Source organism: Uloborus diversus, chromosome 9 (assembly GCF_026930045.1).
Source record: "Uloborus diversus isolate 005 chromosome 9, Udiv.v.3.1, whole genome shotgun sequence".
NCBI lineage: Eukaryota > Metazoa > Arthropoda > Arachnida > Araneae > Uloboridae > Uloborus > Uloborus diversus.
Window position 1 is genome coordinate 92,824,705 of NC_072739.1, and position 13,819 is coordinate 92,838,523.

Consider the following 13,819-nt stretch of genomic DNA (forward strand, 5'->3'; position numbering starts at 1 on the left):
ACAATACATACAATTCATAAATCCAACATGAAAATCAAGCTTTATTGGCGTTTTTAGGTACATATTTGTAGTATCATAGTAGTACAGTAACATTATTTTTTATTTTCGTGAAATGCCTTGAGCAAAAAAGTCAGAAGATACATCCCGATCATCATTTTCTTCTTCTTCCATCTCACTTCCATGATCACTTTGATAATGATCTTCGTCTGACAGTGAACTCAAACCAGAATCATCACGATTCATCAGCTCTAAAATTTCATCTGGTGTCAAATATGTCACTGAAAAAAAAACTTATTTAAAAAAAAAAATTATCATGAAAAATAGATGAAAATAAAAACCAAACACCTCGACTAAAGATTTTGACTTGAGAAATAATTATATCACTCTGCAAATCCTTCCAAAATAATACAAAAAATTAAAACACAATTGACTAAAAAAGTATGTTCATTAGTGATTTAGACCCCATGTATCACATGTGATACAAACAAATTTAACAAGTCATTATGCTTCAATATTTCATTAAAATGTTATTTTTTTGGTGTTAACTAGTAAATAGTACACACGGAAAGAAAAATCATAGCTTAAAAAGAGTTTAATATTTGTATATAAATAAGAAAAAAATACTTACTTCGAGGACGTGTAGACATCTTGTTTTGATTCTGAGACTCTACTTGAAATCCCTATCATGGACAGGAACTGTCATCTGTTGACTAAACGAGAAAATTATATGCGGTATTTCTAGTTGTATTCCATGTGATACAACCTGTCCCAAATTTGTTTTTGCGGTTCAGGCTTCACAAAAAATTATGAAACTTATGTATCACATGTGATACAAGGGGACCGAGGAGGTTATAATTTGCTTTGACACTTAGTGAATGACAGTAATTTTTCATCGTGTTTGTTAGAAGTTTTCTATTCTTCTGAAATTACATTACATTATAAATTGTCTGAAGCCTGTAATTTACCCAAAGAAAACACGTGAAATGAAATCTTTTGCCTTTTTCTTTAGTATTGCTAATCGCCGAAAGGAAGCGTATTTGAGTTCTGGAGTCGCGAATAAGTTTAGTTTTTCTTTGTCTTGGGGATTCTTGTTTTGGATTTTTTAATGACATGTTTATTTTAAAAATAAGCATAAAAGGAACGTGGAAAAAAGAAGACTTCAATTGTTCACATGTAACTATTCCTGGCCAAGAAACCGATTGATAGTGTAACAAATCTTGCGTTCGTATAGAGCAACCGATCGACCGCGGTTGGTTTATCACATGACAGCTGATGACGTCAGTGGCTTTTTAGTTTGTTCACTCGCTGAAATTTTGGAAAAAAGTCGCCAAATTTAGAGAGGTTCAGTGAGCAATGGATGATATTTCATAGAGGGTCATAAGTCTTCTTATGCATTTTCTAGCTTTTAAGGGGATCGTGGCACTACAAAGATCGAGAAACGATAACATTGACTCAACCGAAATATTTTGCTTAACTATTTGTAAAATTAATGCGTTTTACATTTTTACAAACACATTTTAATCTCAAACTTCATAGTAAAAGTTAAATTTTTGTACAATTGTACTAGAAAAATATTGAAACTATCAAAAGTTAGAAGTTTTTCTAAATAATTATAAAATCGTGTTAGTCAAGTCCAAGTTTAACACATCCAGACTGAACCAAGTCTTGAACTCCAATCAAATGACCTAAGTAATTTTTAAATTTATTCCATCTTTTAGGCCAAAACTGTCGAGTCTAATAAAACTCCTGTTTCAATACATTGAAAATTTATACTTTCAAATCGTTGTGAAAGCTAGCGAAGTTCATTTTACAGACTAACTTTTACACCAAGTATATTCATGTAACTTTTAAACTGCATAATGGGTTTACATCATTAAATAACTTACAGGAAATTCATTGCAGAGAGTTTTTTTTTAACTTAAAATTTTGTAATAGAAGGTCGACGGTTTCTACTTTCAAGACTAAATTGGACTTCGCTCCAATTTAGTCTCGAAGTAAAATTTTGTTTAAACATGAATATCATTGCTGAGGACTATAAAGTTTCAGTATTCATGGACTTAACTTTTGTTTTATTGTGAAGAATTATATTGTGTGTGTGAGCTACAAAATTACCATTTCCTTCTTCATTGTGTTTTATTGAAGGATAATATCTTAAGCTCCCTTGTACATTACGCCGATTCTCTGACCGACTCACTCCTTCAAGAACTTGCATGTTTTGCCACTTTGCATTTAAGTCTTTCAAAGTAGCGTCCTATAAAGGAGTTATGGAGACATAAAATGTATTAAAATGTGATAAAGATCTTATATTTATTTGTAAATATTTACAATATACTGTATAATAAAGTATTTTCTTTTCGTTTTCTTTGTTTCTTCCAATGAAATCTGTTGTCAAAGAAATTCATTTCGCTATAGTGCGTGTGTTGTAAGACACTCGAAATTTAAAATTAGCCAATGTGATGACAATAACTTTGAACTAGAAGCAACCAAAAAACCTTAACCATTGAAGAAAAATTGCAATGTAATAAACTTTGAAAAGCAACTAAGCGTTTAGTTTTCATAAACTCAACGACCAACTGTTTTCTCGAATTATCTCAAAAGCTTATTCTTAATCCTGGCAAAGTGAAAATTGGGTCCTAATTTCGTCAATTTAAGAATATTCATGCAGTAAAAGAGATGACAAGGCCAAAAGCTTTGCACGCACATTTTCTAGAAAATGCAAATTTGATTCTTTTTTTACCTCTATACAATTTGTAAATTAATATTTAGTTTGAGGTTTCATGTAACAAAGCTTACTATTCTTGCTTACTATTCTGCATAGTTTCATGCTGGTCAAATTATTAGAGAGGAATAAAATTAAAGATACCTACCTGTAAGCTAGCTTTCTATTAATGCAACCACACTTTTCAAACAGTTGTCGAAACATGATTGCAATCTTGTGGATTTAAGTACTGCAATAATGGATTGCTTGTCAGCAAATTTTTATGATGAGAAAAAACGAAATACAGTTTTAAGTTTGAAGTGGCGGTTAAATTTGTCATACATCTCTTGACTCTTTAATCATTTAAAAAAATCTCAATGGGGGGGGGGGTGTAATTTTATGAATGAATCTAATCATGGAATCGGTTGCTAAGATTTATTTTGAAAGTATGTTCAATAAATAAAGCAAAAGCACATTAAAAATGGACATTTGTCATGAATACACATAAAAATGAGAATAAAGATTAAAATTGAAAATATATGTCAAAAGATCATAATGTCTCTAATACAAGGGTACAGATGCCAATTCGTACCATCATGCAGAGCTTTCACCAAATGAAAAGAAAATGCTAAATTTTCGATGAGGATGCAGGATACTGTGTGGTGTTAGTTTCTTCTTCAGTGGTGCCTTAACTGCACTCGCTGTAGTTTATTCCAACGTACTGCTCTGCCTGACATGCAGGTATACTTCCGCCTAGTTTGGTACAACGTCCGGGAACTCGTTGAGTCTGAAAGGGAAGTGCATTTGTTGAGCAACACTGAATAGTTTATACATGAGCTCAAAAACCAGTCATCTTCGTCGAAACTACTTTTACAGGATTGAAACTAAATCAGTAATTTCCCGATTTTACATTTTTCTTAGAGACTTGGTTAAAAACCTTAAATACGGAAAAGCAAAAATCAAATTGAAACAACTAAAGGTATATAAAAGAAGGCGGATGACCTTGAAGCTAAAACATCTTTTGTACCATTTGTGATAGGATTAGAGAGACCGTGCTTCTTACTATTCGCTACTTTCTGGCAGAGTCTACTTATTACGAAGGATACAAATAATGATTCGCTTCAAGGTCATCCGCCATCTATCCGTGGTCAAGCTTCAGTAAGGAGTACTCTTAACAGATATAATATCTATATTATACGAAAAAACATACCATTTTAGATAATTTTAACACATTTAGTTGTGAATCCGGGGCGCTTACGGGGAAAATAGTCCGTAATAGTGGAGTCGTAATAGTCTGCAATATAACAGGATGGAGCAGTAGCATTTCTGTTTGCTTAGATTTACTAGCGTTGATTTGCTTTTAAAAAGCAAAAAAGGAAAAATATTGCTTATTCTAGAAAAAAACAAACTCTTCCCAGGTAAAATGTAAATAGTTAGAAATTAATAAATTACAAACTTTTCATCCGGATTAAATTAACATTAGCTTTCGGCAAAACTAGACCCTGAAGAAAATAACTTTAAATGAAGGAAAAAACGTATATGCGGGGGATGCAAAATCGGGATTTCTCTGCATTTAATAGTCATCTGACACATAGGGCTTGTCATTTCTCTAGTAAAATATGGCCGTTTACTTAAGATTCCATTTTTCTAATGGATTATAATAATTAATTAAAAAAATTAAATATCAGAGATTATTTGTCTTCGGACAAAAATACTAACATGCTTTTAATTTTACAAGAGACAATAATTCATTGAAAACTTAAAATAAAAATTACATTTATTGCAAATTAAATGGATGCATATATTTCTTCCCCTGTAATGGTGTTAACAGTTAACCAAGAAAAATTTAAAAACTAAGCTAATGCGATATTTAGTAATCTTCTGAACCATTATAATCTGTGCTGAGCCACAAATTTCTTCATAAAAAGCCAAAAAATTACCTGGTATTCATTTTAATATTTTCTTAACTTCTACAGTCTTTTCTTTTGACTTAAGGTAACTTTTCCAGAATATGCTTCCGTTACTGGCAATGGGGCCACTTTATGGATACTATTTTTTTTTTTAGGCAAACATTAATTTTCTTTAACCAACAGCAAAATGAAATACTTTAAATACAAAAATTTAACGCCTTGCGAAGTTAAAACAATAGTAATTTGATTCTTAAACCGTTGGCAATAGTATCCATTCACATTGTTCAAACACTTAATGAATAAAATGTAAACTATTTCAGCAGTATTTTCAATTCATTAATTGTTTTTAGAAGTAAATATTTGAAATACTACATCTTTTCATTGCTTGTAAAATTAAATTTGTAAAGTTTGTGTCCTATTAGGTGACTTAATCCTGGCCGATTTTGGTGCTTGTAATTGACACCCAAGCAGTTTCAGAAATTTTTCGTACCCAGAACCGTAGGTTCGTTCATGTGGAGGGAGAGGGGTTCATTCTTCAGCATGCCCCCCCCCCCTAAAATGGTCGACTGTATCCTCCTCTGTACTTGAAATTTTGTTTTTCTAATCTTCGTCTAAATGCGAGCGTTTTGATAATAATTTTCTTTTCCTTCTACCACCAGCTTTTGAAAGCCGAGATATTTGCTGTCTCCTCTTAGTGAATTTCTACGATGCGATTCAAATTTAGTGAGATTCATTTCCAGTATATAGCATGTTTCCGAACTAAATAGAAGTTTAATTGCTTAACATCTTCCATAACTAGTGGAAAGAGACTGCTTGTTTTCAGGTCAAAGGAGTGTGTACATAAGTTGTACTGAAAAAAACCTCATTTAAAAAAATAAAAACGGGGGGGGGGGGGAGGTAACGGATTCTCGTACACTCAGCGAATCAATAATCCTTGAGAAACAGAATCAAAAGCCCGAAAATCACACCAAATAAGCAACATACTTTTACACTAAGATTAATAAGTACTACACTAGCCATTCTTCCGAATTAATTGGGTTGTTTCCTTCAGTTAAAAGTACTACTTTTAGTCACTAAAATTGATAGAATAAGCAATAAAAATACGGAACCAGAAAAACCTTTTTCCCCAACAGTTATCTTTTATTTAATTTTTTAAATGTCCGATTTTGGAAATAAGGCATGGTTTCAATGACGTCACAAGTGATGTACTTTGGTGCGCTACTCCATTGCCTCGCTTAATGTTTACGCTTTGCTGTCAACTGCGTTGCCAGGACATGATAGTTTGCGCTCTGCGCTAATGGCATCAGTGAGTAGCATTTTATCACTTGTGATGTCATGTTCAGAAGCGTAAAAAATAAAATTGAATCTGCGCACCGATTGAAATAATTGTTGAAAAATATTAAACTTTGTTGAATTATTTAAAAAATGGTCAAATCCCATGTTTTTAAGCATCTCCTTCAGAAAACACTTAAAATTTCGGAAACGACCCCATTGTTGCTGTTAAGTGTTGTAGCTGTAGACTTGCTTCTGGTCGTTCAGCTTAAAGCTCAACAGTGAGTTGAGTAAACTAAGAGTAGTTTGTACATTGCTACTGAATGAAAACTTATTTAGTAAATTTAAGTTGGATCTGCAAAAAATTAATAATTTGTTGTTTTTTTGAATCTACATTCCTTCGGCAATAGCGCCTAACGAACTCAATAGGAACTACATTTCCAGTTTGCGTAAAAAAGTGCCGGCTATATATCCCAGTCAGCAACTATAGTACAAGGTCCTTTTTCTACGGCGGGATACTTGAGCATGAGTTATGTTATCATATTCGTTACATCAATTTCAATAATTTACCTCTTTATTTTAAGCGAAGAACTAATATACTTTATAATCTATTTTGAGGGTGGAAAGAGAGTTTAGCAAAAAAACTATTCTAAAGGGTTCTTTATTCAAAAAAAGTGCAGAGCTCGGCTCCATAGTTGAGGCAAACCTAACCTGGCAACATTGCGAAGGCTACGCAGATCCTAATCACAGCATGACTATGTTGCCAGGTTGGGTTTGCCCCAGCTTTAGAGATTTATCTTGTGAATCGAAAAATATGAACCAGATGTTTCCATATCTTACCACTTGAAATTCGATGTGACACTCCACTTTTTGTATAGGAGGAGGAGTGTAGATCGAGACATCTCCGCTGTCTAACCGTTTTCTAGCGTCTTCGATAGATGCTTTCCTGGAGTCTTCGACAGAAGCTTTCCTAAAGTCTTCGTCTTGTCGAGATCGTCCCCTGTAGCCACCAGATGTCGCGGTCAATTGCTCTGTAAAGTCCTCCTGCAAGAGTTCAGAGTAACTTCAGAACAGTTTCCAAAGGAAATTAAGTTGATAATACAAAGAATTGAAAATAAAGCATATTTATTTGAATGAGATGCAATTGCTGAAGTTCATGCCTTCAAGATAAAGCAAAGTGATAGCTCTTAGCATGTGTTTTGCATGGCCACTTAAAAAATTACTATATTTTTTTAAAAAATAGATAGACTTCTAAATTAAAAAAGTCTGCAAAAAATTTGCAAATTCCTGCAAAATTTGAAGATTATCTGCAGAACTGACCAATCTGCGGAATTACTAAATTATTGAAACTTTAAAGCACGACAACCCTTTGATTTGACCACTTTTGCTAAGAAGACAATCCTATATTCCATCGAGTTAGTAATGTTTTAAACTACATGCTCATATATAACTTGAAGTAACTATGAGAATAGGTCTTAGGAGACCCCATTTCACTATTTAAGTATTGTATGCATGAAGATTTGTGTCCAATTAGCAATAAGTTACCTACCCTAAGCCAGGGTTAAGACCCCCCCCCCCAGAACAACATTCAATATACCAGACAGCCCAGTTATCACATCCTGAGACTGCAGTTTCGTTCTTATTAAAACTCCTCAGTCAGGAATAGTGAATAACCTAGCCGGAGACAGATGTCATCTCATTGAAGCTGAAAATGCCAAACTGGTAGATAAAGTGAATTTATTTCAAAGAAAAGAGCTACTAATGCGAAAAACTAAATAAGATTTTAATAAAGTTTGTAAATACTTGCCGAAACTAAGGTTGTAACCGGAAGCGATGATCGGGAGATCTTGTCGTTCTCTTTCTGCTGATTGGCTGCTAGACCCAGCATTCTGCTAAGTTCGTAAGGCATACTGGCATTAGAAAGAGTCAAGGAGGCAAGAACGAATGTGACGAAAATCAATCCCTTCATCTTTACTGCAATAAAAACGATAGAAGAGCTGTCATTAAGCTATATAGACATCTTTTGAAGAAGTTAAATTTCTTTGTACTAAAAAGCAAAACAACATCAAAAACCAAATTGCAGATTACTGCAGACACTTGTTTTGGTGTTACAAGGAATGCCTTTTTTAATGCAAAAGAAACGAGCTTGTGAAAAGACATCCGACAAAAACTTGTCGGATGTGCTTATTGACGTTGTTTTTTCTTATTTCATCTTTTGAAGAGTAGATTTTTTTAAAACCAGAAATCATAGAAAATTGCATGTATATTTTTTTACTTTTAAGCACTGAATAGTTGCCAAAGACGAAGTCAAATAGAAGCGTATTCTGCAAACCCTTACAAAACTTTTAAATTTATAAAAAGTCCATAAAATATGAAAAAATCCAAATTTCTAATCTTTGCAGGATTATTAAGAAGGTTAATAACTCATTTGCTTGAAATTTTCACTGCTTGGGTTTTCTGCATAAATTCTTAAGAACGCGACAATAGAACGTTTGAATTTGCTGAAGCACGGTCGATAAGAAAGAATTTAACCTTCATTCCAGTTCGATTTTGCGACATTTTTTCACGAGTTCCCGAGTTTTTCCAGAATTTTAAGATATTTTTTTTCTAGGGCTTTGGATGGAAGCTCATTTGTTTCAGAGAAGTTTTACAGAATTTAGATAGAACTTCAAATTATTTTCTCGAACGAAGAGAAGTTATGAACATAATACTCTTACACTTTTTGAATTAAACCCTAGTTTAAAGCAACTCTTATTCATACATTATTCATACTCTAAACACTTATTTATACCAGCCAATGTTATTTGTTTGCCTGCGATAGTTATGTAGGTATGCTTTTCTTCAAAAAATACTATCAAAAAATATGATTTTAATTCTGCATTGTTTTATTAAGTATTTTAGAATAATCAACAATAGTTGTGGCAAGTCTTGCCGGACAACATTGTAAAGGCTACCCAGATCCTAAGCACAGCATTATGACACCGCCAAGTTAGGTTTGCCCCAACTTCCGGATATAATCTGTCAATTTTTTAGGGTATAGAATTTCAAGGTTCCAGGTTCAAATGTTTCAAAATTTATTTTACTTTGGTTCATAGTTACGCGAAATAAACATCTTGCTAACAATTTTAGTTAAGCAAACTACCATAAAAGTTTGAAGCATGAAGTTCATCGCAAACATTCGCGTTTTTGTTTATGATGGAAAAATAACAAGTGTTATCGAAGCTGTTTAAATTCCCGAACTGTCTTTATCAGTAGTTTGCGAAAAATAAATTTGATTTCACGGAATACACGGAGAAAACACGTTGCACCCGGCGTGAAACTGCAACTTAATACTCACTTAAAACTGCAAATTTTAACACGTGAATCGCATGAAAACTAGTTAAGCTGTTTCCAAATCTTTAATTGTGTTGAAATATTTCTATTTTTATCTTTGTTTTAATCGTATTCAGACGCTGTTTAACATGTGTCACAGATACTGAATAATTGAAAACAAATACTTTGTTTTAGAGAGACATGTGATGAAAACCTAAACAAAATTTTAATACAATCATACAATCGAATCTTCGACGATAAAAATAATCACCCGAATTTCAATTTTAATTCTGACTTCAATAATCAAAATCTCAGCATTTATTTTCATGCCTTTGTAATGTCCTTTTTAGTTTCTTGTGTTTTTTTAAACGTTATGATTAATTTCAACGATTTTTCAAAGTGTGATTTTAAGTAGTACGAAATGCATTATGAACTAATCACACTGAAATGTACAAATTAAAATGTTAGAACTCTTACGGATTAAAAACTCAGTTTTGTTAAATTAATAACACATTTAATGCAGAAATCTACGTTTTTTTTTCAGGCTACCACTGGAGCGTGGATCGCGTAAAAGTAGTCGGGCCCCGATTTAATGAACCTCTATTTAACGAGTTTCGCGATTTAACGAATTTCTTTTCCCCCGACTAAAATGAAGGCAAAACCCCATATTTATCGAATAATAAACCCCGAAACAACGAATTATTTTAACAGCCAACAAATTTTTTTTTCGTTAATTTGAGTTAGGAAATATTTAATTGTTTTCCAAATAACATCCATCTTGTCCGAAGCAGAAAAAGACTTCTTTGAATCAGCAGTTTGACAGGCGAGGGGGCAACTAACGAATAGTGATTCTCATGCAGAAAGCGATAATGAAACTCCCATTAAAACTTACTTTTTTGAAATGCTTTACATGACCTTGAAACTAAAAACATATCATACAGCAGGCTGCAAAAGATATTTTCTTTTCTCCATTTTAAAGTTGAAAGTGAACTATATCGAGTCAAGTATCAAGGAAATTGTCAAGCATCTATTACTAAGTAGTTTAAAATTGCAAATGAACTAGCATGTAATAAGTCGTGGAATGCTGAATAAAAAGTGTACACTTTCTGATTATAGATATTTTTGTGCAGTTGCTAAATAGGGGTTGTAGATAAGGTAAGTGCATTTTTTATAATTTTTTTCACACCCCGATATTACGAGTAGCAATGATTTAACGTATAAATGTTTCGATCCCGGTGAATTCGTTAAATCGGGGTCGGACTATAACTCATTAGATTTTTTCTTAGAGGCCGACTAACTTCTGAAACCAGGGGAAGCTCAGTGTCATTTTGGGGTTCCCTACTTAGAGGATTTTTTTTTCTAAATTCTTCACACCTTGGAAGCAAACTCACTGCTGCTACGACTGTTATTTTAAACTATTATTATTTCCAAGACTTTGGCTCAGGAGAATTAGGAAATTTATAAGTCAATAAGCATAACTTACTTATAAATTTATATGTCAATTATGGGTATCGGGTATGTTGATAAATAAGCAAAATTTATCAACCTACCTCAAATTTGCATGCAATTTCGTACGATGTTATTTTGGTATTTTTAATGTTATATTATTTAAATGCATGAAATTGCAGCAAACTCATAAAAATACATAAGTATTTCTTACATAAAACTAACAAAATGCATTCATACATCCTTTCCCAGTTCTCGGCACTGAAACCTAACTATACAATTAGGAATTATAAAAATTCCGCTGAATTTTTTAAACAATTGTTGAATTTAAAAAATGCAATAAATAATGACTTGAATGGGAATTAATTACTGTATTCCCAGGCTCAGAGCAACATTGAAAATTTAACTTCCAGGAAATCTAGAAGGTGTATTTATTTAAAACGGCGAGACGCTTTTTGATCTGATTTAGACAAAAAAGAAAACAAAGCTATAAACTTAAAGACCGTTAGACAGTATTGTAGTTTGTATACCGATGACTATTGTAACTGCAAGCAAGGCTAAAATGAGTGCTATTCAAAGACTTTCCATAACAGTTGGTAGGTTGGGTTACTGACTTACGTTTATTGGGCCAACGAGAATTGGTTCTCATGTGTTAAGAATTTGAAAAGGAAACTTCGGAACTGAATTTATAATTTAAGGGAAAATTTTTATTTGCTAATTTATTCTAGTTTGCTCTGAATAAAGACATTTAAGATCCTTAAGCAAAATTTTATTAAAATTTAATTTAGAAAGGATTTATTTTGGATAAATGCTAGAAAAGAAACCAGATAAAGATGAAACAAAAAATCAGATTTGAGGAAATAAATTTCTAAACGTAGTATATTATTGGGATAGTTCAATAAAATAGAACTACAGTGGATGCCGGTTAATTTGTTTTATTGAATCAATCGCTTTAATGAATCAAATTGTCAAAAACAGTATAAAATCCAGCTTTTTTGAAATAGCCGCTTTATTAAATCAGCCGCTTTATGAAATCAAAACTGTTTAGAACAAACTTAATTCATATAAGCGGCGGCCACTGTACCTAAAGTTTCAACAAAGTATTTAATGAATTAATTTTTCATAATTTAAAATCGCCGAGATCATAAGAAACTTAATATTTTTCATTAGATTACAAATAAACAGTTTTCCTCCATGCCGTCATTTTATGTACCTTCATATCTTATCGATCAATTAATCAATAGAAATTAATCCTATCTTTCCGAAAAAGGGGGCAACCTAAGTGGATCAGGACTGATTGACCTTGATTGCGGAAAATTTATAATAAAAAAAAATTTTACACAGATTTTGTTTGATTCCATGTGGTTCCAAGTGAAATGAGGAAACGCTTGAGTTGTTGAATAAATAAAGATAGTGATCAAGATATAGTTGGTTTTAAATTTTAGCTCGAGTAGGTTTGATTTTAAATAGTAATTATACTTTTAGATATTTCTCCAGTTAATAACTTTTTGAATTCGTTTATTTACGAGAAAATAACTGCCATTATAGGATATTAAAAAAGTTAAAATAGGAAATCATTATTTTCTCTCAAATTTAAAGCAGAGATTACTCAAAGACCAATTCATTTACTTTTTTAATACGTAACATGTAAGCATCGACACAAATTGTTTTTATTTCTGAAAGAAAAGTTAACTACTCCAACAGTATTTTAAACTTTGAGAACAAATATTTATCATCAATAGTTTTAACAATAATCTATTCTAAATATAATTGAGAACAATTTATCCTTCAGTAAGAAAAAAAAACTTACCTTGAAGTATTCAGCAATTCAGTATAGAACGAGGAACAAAATAATGCGAACTAAAGCGCTCTGATTGTCAAATCCTTGATATTACTTACGGAAGCATAAATGGATCTCAAGATTATCAGACTGCTGATTTATATAAAACTGTTGCCGCCTAAACATTTAAAGCCGCAGATTTGATATTCATACTTACGCGGTTATTAAACTTCTCGCTTAATGTTATTTACTAACCGTCTCTTCTATAGGAAACTATAGCAACTTCAACGGAATAAAGTTCTATTGTGCTTATTCTTGGTATAAGGTTTTGAAATGGAGGAAAAGTTTACACAACAGCGAATAAAACAAACAATTTGAAAGTTTAGTTTATGAGCATGTAACTCAAAAAGTACATTATTCCACTGTTTAAACGCTTATGCTTTTGCATCGCACTTAAACTGAAGAATTTCATTGATAAAAATCTGAAACAACCGTTCCATATCAGATCATATGTAAGCATATTTTTATACACAATGATAAAATTTATCTGAACAAACAATACAAACGTCCGTAAAGTAAATCCTCAAAATAATTAAAGCAAACAAATTCCTACACATAAAGCCAAGACACAATTTTCATAAACCTTTCGCTTCGATTTCTTTAATGAATGAAACGATTTCAAATCGTCTGAAAAATAATAAAAATGATATCGTCTGCATAATGCATGAAAAAAGATTTATTTTTATTTTAAAGCTTTTTATTAAGTACCTCAAAATAAAGTTTTAATTGCACCCGGTGATTATTTTAAAATTTAGAGAGTAAACTTCGCTTAGCTAAAAAAAGTTCTAATTTTACCTTTTCTTTATACAGATTTAAATGTAGTCTTTTTACGTATTTACAATTTTTTTATGCTTTGAAAAATTATTACTGACACTGATAGTATTTGAAAAGATTTTCAACTTTGTGCGAGGAATTCTATAGAAACCCAAAGTTGAAACATTGTAAAACTTCAACTTACCCTGCGTCCTGAAATGGCAAAATGAATGTTTTGATGTAGAAGAAAATGGAATGTGTCGAAAGCGAACGCATTTAGATTTTAGAGTCCTTTTATACTAAGCCTCAGGCTGCGTATTTTGTTACAGTTGTGGAATAATTTCCGTTTGGAAGCCATTAAAATTTTCTAAAATTAAAAAATGTTTAAAGGTCAGAAGTTACACACACTTCAAATGTCAGAAATCTATGCAATATACTTACTTGCAAAACCTTTCAAGGGATTTTTTTTTTCAAGCAAATAATAAAACTTTTAAAGTTTTAAGAAATACGAAAATCGTTTTACATTTAATATTTATAGAATTATTTAATTATATAATTTCGCGTTGCATTATAAAAGCTTGTTACAAG

The 13,819-nt window shown here is 31.9% G+C and overlaps 1 protein-coding gene across 1 annotated transcript; it reads right to left on the reverse strand.

The window, feature by feature from the left end:
* Positions 1 to 3,119: 3,119 nt before the first annotated feature.
* On the reverse strand, positions 3,120 to 13,509 carry LOC129230087 (uncharacterized). Its single transcript, XM_054864479.1, has 4 exons — positions 13,437 to 13,509; positions 7,688 to 7,854; positions 6,721 to 6,924; positions 3,120 to 3,485 (listed from the first exon to the last, which is right to left on the reverse strand). Exons 2-4 carry the CDS (start codon positions 7,847 to 7,849, stop codon positions 3,387 to 3,389), a joined length of 465 nt encoding a protein of 154 aa, XP_054720454.1. The 5' UTR covers positions 7,850 to 7,854; positions 13,437 to 13,509; the 3' UTR covers positions 3,120 to 3,386.
* Between the last annotated feature and the right edge of the window lie 310 nt (positions 13,510 to 13,819).